Here is a 22,136-nt window from a genome sequence, read left to right on the forward strand (position 1 = left end):
AATTACAAGATCGATGCATCACTATTCTGATCAAACACGGAGCTTGCAAGCTATACCATCCAACTCGTGGGCTTAGAATAGAAATTACAATGACTGCTAATAGAATGTTTGTGGTCAGCACAAATATTATCATGACATCAGCCTCCTACTTCAACACATATAATGAGGATTCCAGCGATATTTGGCACAAACGATATAGACATCTAAGTTACAAACATTTGGTATTCTTGCATAACAAGGAGATGGTTGAAGGGCTTCCCAAAATTAGAACACCAACAAATAGATGCACTAGCTGCATGGTAGGGAAATAACATAGAGAAGCTATTCCAGAGAAGAGTAAATGGAGAGCAGCAAAGCAACTGCAACTCATCCACTTTGATATTTGTGGCCCTATTTCACCTGCATCATATAGCAAAAAGAGGTACATGTTAACTTTCATAGATGATTTTGGTCGAAAGCTGTGGGTTCATTTTCTGAATGAGAAGAGTGAGGCATTTATAGCTTTCAAAAATTTTAAAATAATGGTGGAGAAAGAGTCTGGTTTATCATTGTGCAGTTTAAGAACAGACAGAGGATGAGAATTCAACTTTGAGGAGTTCTCAAATTTTTTCAAGGTACAAGGAATCAAAAGGCAACTCACAACAGCTTATACACCTGAGCAAAATGGAGTTGTTGAGGGTAAAAATCGTACCATTCTCAACATGGTGAGATGCATGCTTGAAGAAAAAAGATGCCCAAAATGTTCTAGCCAGATACTGTAAAGTGGACGTGGCATGTGTTAAACAGAAGTCCCACTGCCTGCTTGAAGAATAAAACCCCTGAAGAATGCTGGCGTTGTAATAGCCCGTTTTCAGTGAAATCGAAATAGTGGTTTCGGGACAACAAATCTGAGTCCAGAAGAAAAATTATTTTAATATTATTACATAGTTTGCTTTATGATAGGAATGTTGTATTAAAATTTCGTTAGGAAAATTTTACCGATTACATGTTTAATTAGATAGAAAGGACCGAATTGCATAAAATGCAAAAGTTGAGTTCTAGTAGCTATAAGTATCAAATAGCTATGGAATTCAAAATTGGAGGTCCTTATCTGGCAAATAGACCATTAAGAGGAGTTAGTAGATAAATATGATGATTCATCCATGGAAAATTAAATAAAGAAAAGACTAAATTGGAAATAGAAATAATTAAAGATGATAAAATACAATATTATCTTATTTCATCATCTTCCCAAATTAAAAATACATGAAAACCCTAGCTAAAAAGCTTGAAGAAGACAAACTTATTTGGCTAAATTAGGTGAGTATTCTTGTCCCGCTTTTAGTAATTTTTATATTTATGAGATCATAATAACCTAATCTAGCTATCTAGGGATTAATTTGCAAATTTATTAAAGTATTAAAGTTTTGCCATGGATAAGTATGCATGAATTATGGACTTTATGGTAGAAAATAAATGATTGTTGATAGATAAACAACTTTTGTAAAGGAAATTTTCATGAAATTATGATTTAGGGACTAAATTGAAAAGATGTAAAATTCATGGAAAAATTTTAATTTTATGAAATACAATGAATGTTATTGTTATATGTAAAAATCGGTTAGGCTTGGAATAAGGGTTAAATTGCATGAATTTCATTTTTCGAGCCTAGGGACGAAATTGGAATTAATTAAAAGTATAGGGGCAAAATGGTAATTTTTCCTAAGATATGTGTCGAAACCATTCTTTAAATTGGTTAGAAAATGGGGATTGACTTTTGAAAATGGAAATGGGAGTCGCCATCGATTTTTTATTAAGGTGTGACCGGTTCACCATTAAAGATGATTTTGGTCTGCGAATTTTGAGAAAATAAGTTCGGGAGTCGGTTACGTACGAGGAAGGATTAGCATCCTCATAATGCCCAAAATTGGTACTGAATTGATTGCTTAATGTCTTAATGTCGAAACCTTGAAAAGATTTTAAAAAACGCTCCTTGATGAGAAAACTTGAAAAATTAAATTGAATGATAAGGTGCACCCATTTCGCAGAAATAAATTGCCACACTCAGTGAGTTAGGGTGCTACAATTCAATCTTTGAAAATAAATTTGTCCCCCTCTTTTTTAAAGAAAATCATGCACTTTAAGAAGGGTATTTGATTATTTAAGTCAATCGAGAAATTAGAATCCAGTAAGTTAGGATCCAATTTCTCGAAATTCTTAAACACCAAATATTGCCTTTATTTTAAAATTGAGATAACAAAATGTCGTATCCAGTAAGTTAGGATCAAACATTTTGAAATCTGAAGAACTTCATTTAATAATTGCAGGGTTTTAATAAAATAGGCGCTTGGTTATCTAAATTCATCGAGAAGAATCGAAGCCCAGTAAGTTAGGGCACAATTTTCTCGAGAATCTATGAATGCCAAGCCCTTTTTAAAGATTGTGAAATAAAACAAATATGAAGCTTTAATAAAATTCGACTCTTGCAAAGGAACATGATTAAATGACTATACACATAATGTAGAAGATAAATAACAATTTAAACTTAAACTAGAAACAATTAAACAAATAATAGGCAAATACAAACATCGACTTTAATCATATTATACAAACATCCCTATTAAAAATTAAGCAACCCTAAATTCATAATCAATGAAAAACAAAAGAAAAACAATAATAACAATAAGTAATACAAATATTTGGTACAATTTGGTAATAGAATTAAGAAAACAAATAAAAGGTTTGAATGAATTTTAATGAAAGATTAAAAAAATGAAATGAAATAAAAGTGAATAACTTTAAAATTAATGCCTACATTTTGATTTATATAAATAAAATCTAGTATAAATAATAGTATGTACATAATAATAATATATAGAAGTTAAAATAAAACAACAAATTTAAAAGGAATAAAGATTCCATACATAAATATATCATTTGAAATTAATAATGTATTATTATATATACATACGTATAGTAAAAAAATATTATTCATACATATATAAAATATATAAATTAAATTTTTATAAAATATAAAGTTAATTATATGTATAAAAAAACAAATATATAAAGAAATACAATAATAAGAATAAGTATGATAAGAAAAATACAATAAATTTCCTAATAAAATAAAAAAACTAAATAACAAGTAGGATTAAATCGCAAACAAAACCGAATTAACAGGGAACAACTGAGATTAAAGAAGAGTGGGGGACCATGCTGCAGCACGCTATTACATGGGGGCCCGATTGGGAAATATCCCGCTTCCCCAAAACGCGATGTTGCAAGCTGGGTCGAAATGCAACAATGACAAAAATCCAGAGCAAAATTAAAAAAATAAAAGGGATCGATTTAAACGCGCTGTAAAAATAGAAAGGACCATTTGCGCAAATCGCCCAACGGAGGCCAAAACACGCGGATCCTTCCCCGGATCGGGTCACTACGCGGGTTGCTAGGGTTAATCGGCCATCACGACACCGTTTAAGGGCCACTGAAACAGGCCCTAAACGGTGCCGTTTTACGCGCTATAAAAGGCCCCCCATAACCCAAAAAAACAGTTTGTTGAAAACACACCCTAGCCTCCACCCTCCTACTGCTAGACGACTCGACTCCTCAGATCCTCCCACCCCTACTCGACTCCGATGACTATGGAGAGAGTGGTTGCGGTCACCAGGTATATCCCTCTTCCTTTTTTACTGTTTTTCTCCCAACAAACTATCAATAGATGTAAAATGAAAGAAAACAAAAGAAAATAATCTGCGAAAGACAAAATAGGAATCACCTTTTGGTATTGTGATTTTTTTGTATTTTGATTGCGTATATTGAATATCTGTCGAAAAAGGGTACATCCATGGGGTTTTTATAACCCGAAAAGAAAAATAAGAAAAGAATACAAAATTTTTTCCTTCTGTTTTTCTTATTTTCTTTTTCTTTTTTTTACTGCCGATTTCTGCTCCTCTTTTCGTTTGTTGTCTGTTTTTGCTACTCGTTTGTTCGTCTCTTGCAGGTACAGAGAGCAGGGCTGGGAACGTGGCGTGTAGGGAGGCACAGGCGCACGCGTAAGGGTAGACACTTGGCACGCGCGGAAGAGGCTCGTGTGAGTGCTGCTACGTGCGTGGGGAGTGGCTCGGGGGCATGGTTCGTGGGGCACGTGAGGGAACCCTGCTGGCTGCGGCGCTTGGAGGCTGAATGTTGCTGCCTAGGGTTTCAGTCTCAATTAGGCTAGGTGTTGGGCCTCTGTAATCGGGCTAGGGTTTAGATTAGGTTTGGGCTTAATGTTTCTGTATTTTTGGACTTTTGGACTTTTAATTTTATTTGGTTTATATTTTTATTACGGCCGGGCAAATTGGGCCTATTACAACTGCCCGTCTTTGCTCGTTGTCGTGTAACGGGAACAGAGCAAAGACTCTAGAGGACCAATTTTGCCCGGTCGTGCTTGGACCTTGGTGCTCTTTCTTCTTCGAGTTGCCTCATTTCATCCTACTGCATCCTTAGAGGTATTGGAATTGGTGCTTCGATCCACTCCACCGTAACGTCGGGGAGATAGGATTTGTAACTTGTAGTTTTTTAAAGAACAAAATTTGCTATACTTAGTCTGCTCCACTGCAACTTCAGGGAGATAAGACTTGTAGCTTCAACTTGTTCTGCTGCAACTTTAAAGATAATTCTGATGTGATCTACTCTACTACAACTTCAGAGAGATGAGGTCCATCAGTTTGATCTGCTCCACTGCAACTTCAGGGACATAGGATCTATTACTTTAATTCGCTCCACTACAACTTCAGGGAGATAATATTATCGGCTTCAATCTGCTCCATTGCAACCTCAAGGAGATAAGATTTGCCATCTTCGATCTGTCCCACTGCAACTTCAGGGGGATAAGACCTGCTTACTCGTTAATTTGTTCTCTAGGGAACATAACCTTTTGGTAAACTTAATTATGCCTAAGGATTAGGATGGTATGATCAAAATGAATCAAATGCTCCTAACTAGACATGTGAATGATGTTTGCATGAATGCAAGATGTTGCTGTATTACTCAAAATCTATTAAGGCTTTTGTGATGACCGTGCTTTAACACCTTCCTTCCTGGCTGGTGCTTTCAATGAAACACTTAATTAAATTGCCCCCACCATAAACTCCTAAGTTTAATCCACTGGGATGCAAAAGTTGCATCTTCATTCTCAAGATGGGACTCAAAAATGAGGAGATCTGGCTTTTCAACCCTTTCCCATCGCAATTTGAAGGATACCCAACGTGTAATTCTTTGGTTTTTATACCATTCTCAAAGTGCCACATCAAATATTTGTGCGCGAAGAAATTTCCTCCAGAGAGATCTCTTCTTACCAACTCACGATTATTGCTGACATATTGTTCAATTTATGCTTTCTGAATAAACTCCAAAAAGGATTGTTTTAATTCAGACTTTTCCTTTTTAGATTTCTGACCTTTAATCCTGGTTCGTTCTAAATAATGGTCCTATTTTAGGTTACCGCATTATTTAGAAACTTTTCGGAGTAATATGCAAAACATCCTTTGTGAAAATTTTATTAGTCCATTAATCATTATTCCAATGCAACAGGTTTGCTGAAAGATCATAACAATGGATAAAAGTTGGTTCTGAGCATAGCTCGCAAGAGATAAAATATCGAAGATAGCGAAAAAAGAATAACAAAGAAGTTGATTGAGAATGTGTATCTTAGCAGAAAGGAAAAGGTATTTTTAAGAATAACACATTCAATAAAATAAGAACTAGGTGCCTCAATTATAGTAGCTTGAATTTCTCTGTACAAACTTTCTGAAGACCATTTTGAGTTTGACATGTGTTTAGGAGATCTGCAGTACTCTGTCAATGCTCCAAGATGTTGCATGCCCTTTCTTGTTGATTCAGGTATAACAAGATCACCATATGCCCCTTTCAAATTTTGAGCAGCTCAAATCACCTCATGCCCCATTCCGATCAATATTTGAGTCGACATTTTCAGGTTTTCGACTCAAACCCCCTTTAGTCTCAAGGCGCCCTTTGCGGGTTTTCACCTTGGCCTCTCCAAATCCTTTTTTTAGAAAGCAAAGCGCCCTTTGCGGGTTTTCACTTTGGTCTCATTTTCTTTCAAGTGAAGTATTTCTTGAAGGAATCCGCGTTTACGGGGTTTGGCAAACTTTTACCATCCATCTCACTTAGGATCAAAGCTCAACTGGAAAAGGCCTTCTTTACAACATAAGGACCTTCCCAATTTGGCATCCATTTTCCTCTAAAGGCATTTTGCATAGGAAGAATCTTTTTTAGCACCAAGTCTCCTTCGCAAAATTCTCTGGGGCGAACCTTTTTATTATAGGCTCGCATCATTCGTTTCTGTACATTTGCCCATGGTGAATAGCTTTTAACCTCTTTTCCTCTATTAGGTTCAACAGATCATACCGAGATTGGACCCATTCGACTTTGTCCAAATGTAGTTCAGATAACACCTGTAGAGAAGGGATCTCAACTTCAATGGGTAATACTGCCTCTATTCCATAAACTGTATAAAAAGGTGTTGCCCCGGTAGAAGTTCTAACAGATGTTCGATAAGCAAGGAGAGCAAATGATAGCTTCTCATGCCAATCCTTGTACGTTTCAGTCATTTTCCCCACAATTCTTTTAATGTTCTTATTGGTCGCCTCCACTTCACCATTCATTTTTGGATGATACGACGATGAGTTATGATGTTTGATCTTAAATTGACTGCAAACTTCAGCTATTGTGTTCAAATTCAACGTATTGTCGGATATGATTTTCTCATGCATTCCATATCGACAAATGATCTCCTTTTTCAAGAATTTGCTGACTCCTGACTTCGTGACATTTGCGTATGAAGCAGCTTCTACCCACTTGGTAAAGTAATCAATGACTACGAAAATGAAACGATGCTTATTAGAAGCCTTGGTGATATCAGCCCAATAACATCCATACCCCACATGGAAAACGGCAATGAACAGGTCATGACGTGAAGTGGTGAAGGGGGTGCATGCATCTTATCTCCATAAATCTGACATTTATGACATTTCTTGGCATAATTAATGCAATCTCCTTCCATAGTGGACCAATAGTATCCAAATCTCATGATCTGTCTGGCCATGGTGAAACCATTGGCGTGCGTCCCACAGATACCCTCATGGACTTCCTCCAAAATTTTCTTGGCTTCCACAGCATCCACACATCTTAACAGTACTTGATCCTTCCTTCTTTTCTATGGCACTTCCCTATCTAAGACATATTCAATGGCTATTCTTCTCAAAGTTCTCTTGTCATTCTCTGTTGCTTGACTAGGGTACTCCCGATTCTTCACATACTGTAGGATACTCTGATACCAAGGATGATAATCTTTTCCCTCCTCCTCAATACTGTAGCAATGAGTTGGGGTTTCATAGATACTCATCTGAATAAGCCTCATTACCTCAAATATGTTCACCTGAATCAACGAAGCTAGAGTAGCCAATGCATCACCTGAATCACCTGAATCAACTAAATTTTGTATATTTATATGTTTGAATTGAATGATGTATATGTGAATTGTGAAATTTCTATTTATATAAAATTGATTACATATCCAAGAAAGCCTGATAAATGTTAAGTTCTATTTGAATAGATGAAATTTTGATGGATACAGGGTTCTCGAATTGGTTGTGGTCCTACATATGTTGTAGACACACCATAGCTCAAAAGAGTGTCCCGTTATTGACCCTCTCGAGCCTACCGTTAATAGTTATTCAGAGCATCCCGATTTGGTTGTGATTCTGCATGTGTTGTAGACATACCACAGCTCTTATGAGCGTCCCGATATATGGCTCTTCGTGAGCTTCCTGATTAAAGGCTCTTTGTTAGCTTCCTGATTAATGACTCTCCGAAGCTTCCTGATATGGCTCGCTTGAATTTCTGAATATATGGCTATTTGGAGCTTCCTGATTAATGGCTTTTCGGAGCTACCCGTTATTGGCTCGCATGAGCTTCCTAAATGTGGCTCTTATGAGCTTCCTATTATATAGCCCGAGTAAGCTTCCCGTTTCATGGCTCACATGAGCTTCCCGTTATAAGGCTTGAGAGACGGTTTCCCAATTATGTGCTCTAATGAGCACTCCTGAATATGAATTTACAGATTATAGAATAATACACTTCATGTGTACTACCCGAGTGTCCATCGATATTTCAAATAAATTTAATGGTCAAAGTTCCGACATGGGATAATCTGAATTTGAGATGAATTATTATGGAAATGTACATGTTATATGAATATATGATGTGGAAAGCATACGCATATGAAAATTTTTACATGATGAGCTCATCATTGATTCTTGATATTCACATAAAGTACATGACTAACATGTTTCTTGAGATTATATGTGTTTAGGCAAAATTGCCAAATTTTTATTTGGATGAATTTTGCATGCTTACTTTAAATATAAATGAATAGTAAGTTAATTTCCCGATATACGAACTTACTAAGCATTAAATGCTTACTCTGATTTATTTCTCCTGTTTTATAGTATTTCGAAAGCTCGTTGGGTTGGAAGCTTGGCGGAAATATCTCACACTATCAATCTATCCAACAGCTTGTTTCGGTATAAATAGTAAATTAAATTTTTGGTTATAATGGCATGTATAAGCTAAAATTGGCCAATGATGACATGTAAATTTATGGTTGGAAGAAGCCATTGATATATGTTTTGGTATGTTTAAATGATAGTTAACTAATAGGTATGGTTTGACTTGGTATAGTTAATACAAATAAGTTATATATTATTGATCAATTTGGTAAGATTGAATACTTGGATGTATAAGGTAATATGATATGTTTAAATCATGTATTTAGCTTGTTTTGGTTGCTTGGTTATGGCTTATATATGTTCTATTTGATGTGTTTAGGTTTAAGCTAAAAAAGGTGAGAAATATGGCTTGAAAAATGGTCTTATTTTGTTTATACGGGCAGAGACACCAGAGTGTGTCTCAGCCTGTTGGACACACGGCCTAGCACATGGGCGTGTGATTTGGCAATGTGTCCCCTGCAACTTAAAAATTAAGAAAAAATGTTCAAAATTATCCACATGGCCTAGCACACGGGCGTGTGGCTTGGCCGTGTGACCCCTGCACCTTAATTTTACAAGTCAGTATGCTCACACGGCCTAGCACATAGGAGTGTGGCTTGGCCGTGTGATCCAAGTCAGTAAGCACCCTAATTTGGACACGGTATGGGACACCGTCATGTGCTCTATTTTGAATGCCCACATGGCCTGAGACACGGGCGTGTCTGCTCACACGGCCTGACCACACAGGCGTGTGTCCCCTACACCTTAAATTTTTTTTGAGATTTTGCAAAAAATTCTCTGAGTACCCAGTTTAGTTCCGACTTGTTTCTAATGCATATTTGGGCCTCAAGGGATCATATAAGGGAGTTTATGTATAATATATTACATGAATGTTAACTGTTATAAAATATCTATATTTGATCTGTAAATTCTTGTAATACTCTGTAACCTTGTTCTGGCGACGGATATGGGTTAGGGTGTTATAGGAGTAACCTTAAACCCAATGTTGAATACTTTCGGGTGTTTAGATGCATTGGAAATGTTCATGTACCTGAGTCAAAAAGACAAAAGCTAGATGTAAGAAGCCAAAAGCAAGTTCTGATCGGTTACAGTGAAGAATCCAAAGGTTACAAAATGATTGATCCACTAACAAAGAAAATCACCATCAGCAGAGACGTGGTTTTTGAAGAAAATGAAGGCTGGGTTTGAAGTAGTACAAAAGAAGAAACCAAAAATGATGTATTAGATTGGGGAGAAGCCTATGAACAGGCATACAATCAAAATGGTGAAGACGAATCAGATTTAAACGATGAAGATTCAGGTGATGAGAACTTCACCTCAAGTGACGTAACAGATCTCTCCAATAATGAAGCAACAGCTTCTCAAACTGGAGAAAGAAGGGCTCCAGCATATTTAAATGATTACACGATTGGAGAAGGTATCTAAAAAGATGAGGTACAAAACTTTGTGTTATTTTTATCTACTGGTGATCCTTTATCCTATGAACAAGCAGTAAAATCAAAAGATTGGAGGAAGGTGAAGGATTTTGAAATTGAAGCAATAGAGAAGAATCATACATGGAAGCTGGTAAAAGCTCTCTCTAGTGTGAAAGTGATTGGAGTTAAATGGGTCTATCGAAAAAAATTGAACGAAAATGGAGAAATTGATAAGTGCAAGGCGAGATTGGTGGCCAAGGTATATGTTCAAAAGAAGGGGATAGACTATAATGAGGTGTTTACTCCTGTAGCACGATGGGATACTATTTGAATGGTATTAGCTCTTGCAGCAAGAAATGGCTGGAAAGTCTTTCAGTTCGACGTTAAAAGTGCCTTTCTACATAGTAAGCTCAGTGAAGATGTATACGTCGTTCAACCACAAGGTTATAAAGTGAAGGGGGAAGAGGACAAAGTTTACAAATTGAAGAAGGCTCTGTACGACTTAAAACAAGCTTCGAGAGCATGGTTCAGCAGAATTGAATGATACTTTATCAAATAAGGTTTCGAAGTTGCTGTGATCATACTTTGTTTGTTAAGAAATGTAAGGATAACAAGATTCTAATTGTAATTCTCTACGTTGATGATCTTATTTTTACAAGTAATGATTTGTTAATGATGCAAGGTTTCAAAAACTCAATGAAAAATGAGTTTGAAATGACTGATCTGGGTGAGATGAAGTACTTTCTGGGAATAAAAGTATATTAAGGCACTAATGGGATCTTCATCAACCAAAAGAAATATGCCAATGAAATTCTTGAAAAATTCAGAATGGGGGCTTGCAATAGAGTTAGGAATCCAATAGTTCCTAGCAGTAAATTGTCAAAGGAAAAAGAAGGAGCACAAGTCGATGGAACCTTATTCAAGCAAATCGTGGGAAGTTTGATTTACATGATAGTCACAAGACCTGATTTGATGTATAGTGTATGTCTGATTAGTAGATTCATGTCAAATCCAATGGAAGTACATATGCTGGCAGCTAAAACAATTCTGAGTTATGTTCAAGCTACCACAGATTTTGGCATTCTTTACAAGAGGAATTGCACACATGAACTGATGGCGTACACAAATAGTGATTATGCTAGAGATTTGAGTGATCGAAAGAGTACTTCAGGCTATGTCTTTATGCTAAGTGGAGGAGCAGTAGCTTGGGCATCAAAGAAGCAACCCGTTGTTACTCTGTCAACTACAGAAGCAGAGTATGTAGCTGCTGCCTCATGTGCTTGTCAAAGTGTATGGATGCAGCGAATTTGGAAGCAAATTAAAGGTACCCAAAGCAAACCAGTCAAAATTTTTTGTGATAACTCCTCTACCATTAAGCTTGCAAAAAGCCAATCTTTCATGGAAGAAATAAACACATTGATGTAAGGTTTCACTTTTTAAGAAATCTTCTATCTGATGGATCAATTAGCATGGAGTACTGCGGAGGTGGTGAGCAAGTAGCTGGTATTATGACCAAACCCTTGAAGCTCGATCAATTCGAAAAACTCAGAGAAGCACTTGGCATTCGAAGTTGCAGTTATATAAACTAACATATAGCTGGTATGTTTAGTTTAGGGGAGGGTATTGCTAGGTTTGAAGAAGTCTTATGTTTGTTGAATAAGTTCCTAATTATTAGGAGCATATATTAGTTTGTTATTGTTTTTGAATTAGTCTTTGTTTCAGTTTTTTAGTTTCTTGAGTTAGTGGGATACGTTAGCTTCTTTTTAGCTTTTCTATTTCTGTAAGGCTATTTAAAGCCACTGTTGTTTGCTTTCAAAGTTATGAGAAATACAGATTGCATTGTGTTGCATTTCTCTATTGAGTTCACCATTTTATTTTACACAAACGACCAAAGTCCTAGGCAATCTATTCCATGAATTGAAAATACAAGCTAAACTAAACTAAGGGAGATTACCTTGTCGATTTCATGTCCCTTGGGGATGTTCAACTTCATCTCTCTCTATTACCCATCAATCAATTTCATGTTTTTTTCTTTTTTGAATTATTTGGTATATTTTTCCTTTTATGTATTTTTAAAATTTTAATACACATTTTTTGGTTTTTTATTTATAATTTATTTAAAAATTTTAAATTTTAAATCATTTGTATATTTTTATCCAAAATTATTTTTTAATATTTTTCATTTTTGAAACTTATAGAATTAGGACTAAATTGAAAAAATTGTAAATGTTAAGGATTATATTTATTAAAATTTTCAGAATTAGAACTAAAATGATAAATTTTATAAACGATGAAGGGCTAAATTTGTTAAATTTTTAGATTTAGAATCAAATTAATAGAATATGTAAACATCGGAGGAATAAATTTATTATTTGGCCAATAAAAAAAACCCACGTCAGCTTTTCGTCACTTATCTAATGGCAACTAATAAGAGAGTGACTAAAAAATTTAATTTCGAAAAGTTGAGTGACTAAATTGAAAAAATTAATAGTTTAATGACCAAAATAGAACCAAAGACATGATTGAGTGACTATTCTTATAGTTTACTCTTATATTAATGCTTGTTCAATTATAAATTCGAGTTTTTTTTAAGTTTTAAATTAAAATTATTTGAAGCTCGAACTAGTGTCACGGGGCTAGGCATGACCCGTGACATTGGATTGATCTTAGGGTCAAACTTTTTATTATTATTACGAGTCCTTTTAGGTTTAGTTTTTTTGCCAGAAACTTGATTTTATTTTATTTTATTTTTTATTTTGATTCAGATGCTTACAAGCATAAACTTTCTCAGCTTGGATCGAGTGGGGTCAGCTTTCTAGCTTCGGCTCATTTTAGAATTCTATAATTAAGTAATCAAAACGAAAAATCTAGTAATAGTTTGGAGATGAAATGTAATTTACCCTTGTTAGAAAAGAAGGGTTGAATTCAAACTACAAATTCTAATCTTTATATCTCAGTAAGCTGACAATTCTGTCCTTTCAGAAGAAAAACAAATATATTTCTCAAATTTCCATTGCCTACCTGGCCCATCTTTTCAGTAGCAATTCTTTTCTCCCCTGCAGTAATATGTCAATGGAAGGCAAACAAACACTACTCCCTTTTTAATTTCAAGACAAAAACTGTACTTTCGGGGTTTCATCGAAACAATCAAATTCGCTGTTAGAAGATATTGAGGGGAAAAAAAAAACAAAATTTATGGATGGCATATATGGATGAAAGCTTATCTTATTAACAACGTTAATTAAGGGTTAGAACTCTAAAATCGAATTGAAAACTATTGCTACTGCTGCTAACTTTCCTAAGAACATGCAGTAAAATAAAGAGCAAACAAAGACAACAGTTTGCTTGTGCTTCTTGTTCTACATTTTAAGACCAGTTAGAGAACAAGGTCTTACAAATCTCTGTAAAGACCTCAATAATAATCCTATGATGGTGATGAGAGTTCAATGACAAGAAACACTGCAACAGTTGTTCCAGGTCTTGATCTGCAAATATCTGTCTCTCGACGATCATCTCCACCATTGATGCCTTGAAATCATTGTAGGGATCATCGGAACTTTTCACCACTGCAAAGCTGTCTTTTACTGTATTCCTTCCTTCCAAAGGTAAAACCCCAATGTTACAGCTACAGCTCTTAGCTCTTCTCCGACGAGTGTTGTACTTTCTCCGGTAATTAGAATGTTGCCGGATTGATTCCGTTGAATCCAAGGATAGAGTTCTTGAAGAGAAAAGAGTTTCGGTTTCATCTTCACTGCTAAACCACCACCCACATCCACCATAATTGCTGCTGTAAGTAACACTTTCATGAGAAGATGAGCTGAAAAATGTGGAATTGGACGACATATTCTTGCATTTAACGTGAACCCTTTTGTTATTCTTCTTCTTTCTGGCTAAGCTCTTCTTTTTCTCATAGAAACCGAAGTCTTCACAGTTTGAGAAGAGGTTCAAAGGCGATATAGGGGAAGCGGGAGGACACTTGAGGCCATCAAAATCAGTGGCAGAGAGAAGAAAAGGAGGGTAACAAGCAGACACTTTACGCCTTGTGCCTTGGGTTGGTTGATGAGATTCAGGGTATCTGGGTTTGCAAATGGAAGGTAAGGGTCGAACCTTAGGTGGCGACGTCGACGATGGCTCCATGCACCGGAACCTGTTGTGGTTTTCAAGTGAGAAAACAACTTTTTCCGCAACGTCGGAGACGGTCCGGGTCCGGCAGGAGCCAAACGAGGATCGAAACATGCGAGAGATTCGTAGCCTGAATCGATTTTCCATCTCCACGAAGAGATGGTTTTTTTTCCCAATCTCTCTGGAGGGAGAGCAGTAGTCTATGAAATGAACAAGGAAATCCTATTTAAATAAATGATTTTATAATAATTTACTGAGTTGTATGATTGAAACTTTCTGCTGTTCTTTTCGTCCATTTCTTTGTCTTTATTGTGAAAGTTTTGGTTTAAATTTCATTACGCCAGTGTCTTGTCTTGTTTAAAGGTAAAACATCATTGACTTCAAATTAAATTAATAATTAGTGATATATAGTAAGGTTGAAAATCGCAGCGGCTGCCCGCCAACAATTTAATTAGTAATTAGTGATATAAAGTAAGTTGAAAATCACACCCACCAACCTTTTTTATTGGCTTTTAATTTTTAAAGTCGCAATTCCAGTTACTCACTTTGAAAAAATATTTTATCAGATGTCCCTAGGGTGAGTATTCGATCAAATCGAATCGAATCGAAAATTTTTGAGTTAATCGAGTTTTCGAATCTCATTTTATCATCTTAACTTTATTTCGAATCGAATATATTTGTTCGAGTTAAATTTTAAAAAATAATTTTGGGTCCTTATAACAATTGTCACCCATCGTAATAAAACTTGTCCACCTTAATCAAATTTTTTATTAACTTTCATCACCTCATAATTTATTTATTAATTTTTATATCTTGGTTAGCTTATCTTTGCTTAGTTGTTTCAATTATCTTGATTCTTGTCACTATATATTTTGGAATTAAAAATATATTAAATATAAAATATAATTTTTAATAAAAGTTATTTTAAAAATAAAATATGAAATTGATACCAATATAAAATTTTAACACGAATATTTTATGGCATAATTAAGAATTCAATTTTAATATAAATATTCAATATGACTAAACAATTCAATAATATAAATAATATAAAATGTGAAATTTAATTTAATAATATAAATAGTATATATAAATAAAATTATTACTATTTATGTTTATTGATTTTTTTTTTGGATAATTTTGATTTTTTATTTGAGAGTAAAGGGTGAGAACTAAAAGTTTAGGGGGAAAATAAAAAGTTTTGAGGAATAAAAGTTTGAGGGAAAGTAAATAGGGGGAGTAAAATTTTGGAGGGAAAATATTAAAAAAAAAATTGGAGGGGGGAGGATTTGGGGTAGATGGGAGGTGGGATGGGAAGAGAATAAAAGTTTTAAGGGAAAAGTGGGAGGGAGTAAAAATTTTGGGAGAAAATAAAAGGTTTTGAGGGTTTTTAGGAGTAAAATTTTGAGAAAAAATGAATGGAAGAGTAAAATTTTGGTGAGAAATGGATTTTGGGTAGATTGGGGGGTTGGGAGGGGAGGGGAGTAAAAGTTTTGGGGGAAAGTGGGAAGGAGTAAAAGTTTTGAGGGAAAAGTAAAAAAGTTTGGGAGTTTAGGGTAAAAATGTAAAATATTATAGTTTGATATTCGAATTATTCGAATTATTCGAGTTATTCGAATTCGAAAACTCAACTCGATTCGAACTCGAAATTAGAAAAAAAATTCGAGTTGATTCGAATAACTTGATTAACACGAATAACTCGATTCGTTTAACTCGAAATTCGAATTTTTTTCATTTTTTTCGAGTCAAATCGAGTTTTGCTCACCCCAGGATGTCCCCCAAGAATCCTCATTTTGAATTTCAACTAGTATAATTGCCCCGCTTCCTATGGGAAATTTATTATAAATGTTTTTCTTTTCTTTTATAATAATTTTCAAAAAAACTTATACAAATTTAATAAAAAAATAAAAAATATTTTCAAGTTATTATCTTTTATAATTTTAAATTATTAATTTCATAAATTTTATTTAAACATAATATTTTATTATTCGAACAAATATAACTTATTTTGGTCTAAATTTATTAATTATTTATAAGGTTAAGTCCTTTGGACCATAAAAAGTGGGAAAATAGAAAATTAAGAAGCCTAAAAACTTATATAAGTTTAAGTGTTCCTTCTGCAATAAGAAGGTGTACTTCAAAGCCAATTGCAAAGAGTGGAAGAATTATCTAGTCATTATCTAGTCTTTATAAAGGTTCAAAGAAACGAAAGATCTTAAAAATAAGAATTTATTGTTACAAACCGAAGATGAGACAAGTGTGGCAGCTAAAGTAGTAAGATATGGACATATTTATTTTGATAATTTTAGGAAGAGTATTTTGAAAGATGTTTACTATGTACCTAGTTTCAAGAGTAACTTAATTTCTGTTGCATGTTTGTTTAAAGATGGCTTGATCATGATTTTTACTAATAATATTGTAATTTATAGAAATCAAACTCTTATCTATATAGATGGATGTCAAATAATCTCTATTCTATCAAACTAAAGATGTACGTATTGCTCGAAATTGAATTAACGAATAAAAGGCTTAAGACTTCTTACTCTAACGAGTCGTACCTTTGGCATTTAAGACTTGGTCATATTAACCAAGAAATAATCACTAGACTTGTGAAAGATGGAACTTTAAATTTTTTGAAGGAAGTTGATTTTCCATAATGTGAATCTTACTTGGAAGGTAAGATGACTAAGCGATCTTTCAATGCAAAATAGATGAGGGTCGTGAACCCTCAGAACTTGTGCATATTGATGTACGTGGCCTAATAAATGTTAGTGCGTGAGGTGGTTACGATTATTACACAAATTTTATAGATGATTATTCCAAATATGGGTATGTGTAAATAATGCACTAGAAAAGTGGAACCGTTGATAAATTCAATGAGTTTCGTGCGGGAGTGGAGAAATAACTAGGTTTACCCATAAAAACACTTCGGTCTGATCGAGGTGAGGAATACTTATTAGATGAATTCTTAGGTTACCTCGTAGAGAATGAGATAATATTGACTCATGCTACGTTCCTTGAAGAGAGTTACATGAACGACTTTAAACCTCAAAGTAAAGAAGTACACGAGAAACTTTTGGGAAATACACGAAACCCTACAATAACAGTTTCGAACCAATTCCTAATTGTAAACGTGCAAATGATCAGCAACATAAGAAGCTTCATTGTAGTGGGATGGTCTCTAATAGGCCTGAGTTTTTCCTATTTGGTAGAAGTGCTTTTGTAACAACCTATTTTCAATGGTGTTAGAAATAGTGGTTTCGGGACCACAACTCCAACATGTCAGCCTGTAAATATTATTTATTTAATATTTATGAGATCATTAGTGTTGTATTAGAATTTGGTTAAGAAATTTTATCGTTTAGAAAGTTAATTAAGTAAAAAGGACTAAATCATAAAAGTTGAAAAAGTTTATTGCTATTAGTTAAGGTTGTCAAATATTTATAGAAAGGTAAATTAAAGGACTTTACTGGTAATTAAACCATCACTAACTATAGTGGACTATAATGGGCTTGAAATTGTGAATGTTAGATGTAAATTAGAAGGGTAAAACTGTAATTAGGTAAATAAGTGTAATCTAAACAAAACATAATGGAAATTCATTATCATCTTTTTCTTTCAACCCTTCCAAACCGATAAAACATTAAAGAGGAGAGGAATTTTGTAACACCCATAGCACGTACCCATCACCGAATTAGGGTTACAGTGTATTACCATACAACTCAAAACATTTAATTATTGATAGCATTATGATTTACAGTAAAAAAAATAACATAGATTCCTAAATAATTAAGTTTACGATAAATTATGCATCTATAAACCTTAAATCAAGCCTACGAGGCTCTAAAAATTATTTTAGAAACAACCAGGGACCAATTAAAAAAGTCAAAGAATTCAGGGAGAAAACTGTAAATTTTTCAAAACTATAGTACGTATCAATACCTAATTGATACATATCTAGAAATCGATACCAAATTTCAATTCTATTTTGTTGTAAACAATGGGTATCGATAATTATTTAATCGTATCGATATTTATGAAACAATATCGATACTTAAGTAAAAATCGATACCATTTTGGCATATTTTTTAAAATTGTTCTTTTGGTCAAGTATCGATACCAAATTCATAGTATCAATACTTTTCTTAGAAATGGTAAAGTATCACCTTATCAATATTCAATTCGCATCAAACTCACCTGCTATAAAAGACATTAATAACACACATTCAAACACTTAATATCTAACCAATGTGTCCTTATTAACACCACAAGTTAATTACCAAATCATTAACAATCAAACCAATTCCAACTTATTTGAACTCAAGCAATCAACAAATTATTATTTAGTTACTTCCATACCATTACATTTGACTACTTTTAGCACACATAAGTTAACACTTACCATTTGATACATTTAACCATCACTTGAACTTAGATAGACACCATCAAAGCATGCATCAAAGTTTAAACTACAACCATGTATAAGCAAGCTATCTACACAAACAAGCCATTAAATCATCATTACACACAACTTAAACTCCTATTATATGCCATATAAGCCAAGATGTTTATGAAGTCTACCAAAAGAGTTTCTGGATAGTGTGATTTCTCGAGTTGACCCGATCTCTCAGTTCTACAAAACGTAGTCTACAAAGAAAACAGGAACACAAGTAAACTTACGTAAAGCTTAGTAAGTTCGTCGATAAAATGATATAACTTACCAAATTTAAACAAAATAATTTAAATAATAGATTAATGAATAAACTTCCAGTCATAAGACTACTAACAGTATTCCTGTCAATCACAGTTCACAACAGGTAAGAAATACTCAAACATTAAAACGAATTAATAATTAATGCCTGATGAATGATACATGGATACGAGTACACGGTTAACCACCCAAGAACAGGCCAAACACTCATATGAGCTAATCCAACCAATAACACGCCTCAGCACTGAGTGCCTAGCTCGTAGGCTAACGTCCGCCCTTGGTAACACGCCAGAAAACATTGAAATATAACACGATAGTCCACAACAAATACAAGAATTCGGTATATTCAATAAAAAAAGATATATAGATTCATCATCACATCTCATATCAATCTTGTACTACACGCAAAATAATCTATTGGCATACCAATCGTACTCTATCTTACGTTCATCGGCTCAGGAGATTTTAATGATATTCAATGCTATAATGATTTATCATCCAAATCTTATATGCATACATAACAGTAATATCCAAGTCAAAAAAAATTAATTCATCAAAAAATGCAATTAAAAGTATTAGATTTAAACCGAGCAAACTTATAGAACTAATCTGCAGTGACAACGAAGGTATAGGGACTATTCCACTATTTCCGTGGCACTCAACACGTTCTTAATCTAGAATAATAATTTCATTCAATTAACTATATCAGCAGAAAAATTAAATCTTTTCATGCAATTATGTCCTTTTTGAAATTTTACAAATTTACCCTCAACATTTCACTTTTATTCATTTAGTCCCTAGGCCCTAAACATGCAAATTAACCATTTTTATTTCAAACTCACCTTGACCGAATCTCTTAGGGCCTCTATACATCTCCTATTTGCTGCTAATTCACAAAAAATCCTTGTAATTAATTACCTTTAACAATTTAGTCCTTTAACATTAAAATCATAAAAAAATACTTTACAAAATAGTCCAATCTAACACCAAAGCTTAATAATCTTCCACAAAAATTCAAGAAACAACTCAAATATTCAATGGAAAAATTTATAACGTTTGAAATTTTTATGAATTGGTCCTCGAGTTAGCTAGATTAAGTTAATACGAGCTCAAAAACATAAAATTACTAAAAACGGGAGAAATTTCACTTACCAAAAGGAGATTAAAGCTTAACCAAAGCTTTCCCAAACCTAAAAATGGCTATTTAGCTTTTCTTCCACGAAGAAGAAAAGAAAATGTTCATATTATCATTTAATTTCTTTAATTTTAACTATTTACTAAATTACCCTTTTTATTACAACTTATAAAATTACCAAATCATGTCCATATATGTCCATAATATACTTATATGGTTTAATTACCATCTAAGGAGGGTTTAATTGCATAATTGGTCCTTCAGTTATTTTAAATTATTAGTTAATTAAAATTTATTTCAATTTAACCCTAAATTAATTAGGACTAAATGAGCAAATAGCCCAAAAGCTAGTGGATTAATCATATCCACCACCGGGTAATTTTTGAAAATGGTTTAATCACCATTTTAGTCCCTTTAATATTTTAAATTTATAGTGATTAACTTTTACCTCTTTTACAATTTAATCCTTTTACCTTAATTAAGCAACCAATCGTCAAAATTACTAGACCAAACTTCAATTCACCTATAATATGACTTTTTAAATATTTAATAAAAATATTCATGAGCTCGGTTTACAGAAACGGGGTCCTGATACCTCATTTTCCAAAACCACTTGACTTCCGAAACAACTAGTCATACTAACCATTAATTCAATTAGTTAAAATTCATCAAATTAGAATTAAATATAAAATTATTATTGACTCGTATAATTTAAATACTAATTATACCAATTTACTTGTCGAATTTGTGGTTTTGAAACCACTGTTTTCGACACCACTGAAAAATGGGCTATTACAAATTTTTTACCAAGCTAAGTCTCTTCGATTGGGTAGTTAAATCTTGCTCGTTTTATGTTTTTGAGCTCGTATTAGCTTGATCTAGCTAACCTAAGGACTAATTTGTAAAACTGTCAAATGTTATGGATTATGCCATTGATGAGTTTTGTGTGTTCTTGAAGTTTTATAATAGATTATTAAGCTTGGTTGTTAAATATGACTATTTTGTAAATTAGCTTTTGATAATTTTAATGTTAAAGGACTAAAATGTGAAAATAGTAAAATTACTTGTACTTGTTGTGAATTAATAGTAAATAGGGATTGTATTTAGGCCCTAGATGGTTCGGTTAAGCTGGGATCTAGTTAAAATTGGTTAAATTTCGAGTTTTGGAGTTAGGAACTAAATTGCATAAAAGATAAAATGTTTGGGGTAAATTTGTAAAAATGTATAAAATGACTTATTATCATGAAATGAGTTAACTTTTTTTGTTGAAATTGGTTAATTGAATGGAATTATTATTCTAGATCAAGAACGAATTGAAAATCGAGGAAAAGAGAAAGTTGTTGAATAGTCCCTAAACTTATGTCATTGCTGCAATTTAGCCTAGTATGTTCATTCGGTTTAATTTTCTTTAACCTGAAATGTTTTGACTTATAAATTTCTATTGAATGTCTAATTAAGCATTCAATGTTAAGGTGATGAAAATTGAAGTTATGAATTATATGCAACATTGAATAGAAATGTGATCTCTTGTGCAGGATGAACGTAGGTTATATTGCGCGCTATACGGGTTTGACTTGAGATGAGATATTGATTCCTGATTTACTCCTTTTCACTAAATATACCGAAGTCTTGTATTTTTTACGGACTATCGTGTTATATTACAGTGTTTTTCTGGCGTGTTACCGAGGGCAGATGTTAGCTACGAGCTAGGCACTTAGTGCTGAGGCGTGTTATCGGTTGGATTAGCTCGTATGAGTGATTGGTATATTTTCGGATGGTTAACCATGTAGTCATATTTGTATATGATTCATTAGACAATGTTCTAGTGATAACGAATGTTATTGGAATGTGGAAAGCTTGAATTACATTCTTGATAGTATAATGATTGACTAATGACTGATTTCATTCTTGTTGAGTATCAACTCACCTGTTGTGAACTGTGGTTGACAGGAAAATTTGTTGAATTATCTTTTTAATTAAATTATTATGTTTAAGTTGGTAAGCTTTATCGTTTTAATAATCGAACTTACTAAGCTTTATAAAAGCTTACTCGTGTTATCTATATTATTTTCTTATAGATAACTTTTTGTGGAAAATCGGGTGATTGGATTAACCTGAAGAAATTACACTATCTGAGGACCTTTGGTAGATTTTGAATACTACTTTGGCTTATATGGCATGTAATAGGAGAATTT

At 33.6% G+C, this 22,136-nt stretch overlaps 2 protein-coding genes across 2 annotated transcripts; one reads left to right on the top strand and one right to left on the bottom strand.

Annotated features, from left to right (window-relative positions):
* Window positions 1–10,801: 10,801 nt before the first annotated feature.
* On the top strand, window positions 10,802–11,398 carry LOC128041679 (secreted RxLR effector protein 161-like). Its single transcript, XM_052631970.1, has one exon. The coding sequence runs from the start codon at window positions 10,802–10,804 to the stop codon at window positions 11,396–11,398; it is 597 nt and encodes a 198-aa protein (XP_052487930.1).
* Window positions 11,399–13,180: 1,782 nt separating this feature from the next.
* Window positions 13,181–14,332, bottom strand: LOC105774713 (transcription repressor OFP8). The gene has a single exon (XM_012597272.2). It carries the CDS (start codon window positions 14,240–14,242, stop codon window positions 13,340–13,342), a length of 903 nt encoding a protein of 300 aa, XP_012452726.1. The 5' UTR covers window positions 14,243–14,332; the 3' UTR covers window positions 13,181–13,339.
* Window positions 14,333–22,136: the final 7,804 nt, after the last annotated feature.

This window comes from Gossypium raimondii, chromosome 6, assembly GCF_025698545.1.
Source record: "Gossypium raimondii isolate GPD5lz chromosome 6, ASM2569854v1, whole genome shotgun sequence".
In the NCBI taxonomy this organism is placed as follows: Eukaryota; Viridiplantae; Streptophyta; class Magnoliopsida; order Malvales; family Malvaceae; genus Gossypium; species Gossypium raimondii.

What these genes read in the sequence shown, in the direction of transcription:
- LOC128041679 (XM_052631970.1), top strand. Translation starts at nt 10,802, where the DNA reads ATGGGGGCTTGCAATAGAGTTAGGAATCCAATAGTTCCTAGCAGTAAA.
- LOC105774713 (XM_012597272.2), bottom strand. Translation starts at nt 14,242, where the DNA reads ATGGAAAATCGATTCAGGCTACGAATCTCTCGCATGTTTCGATCCTCG.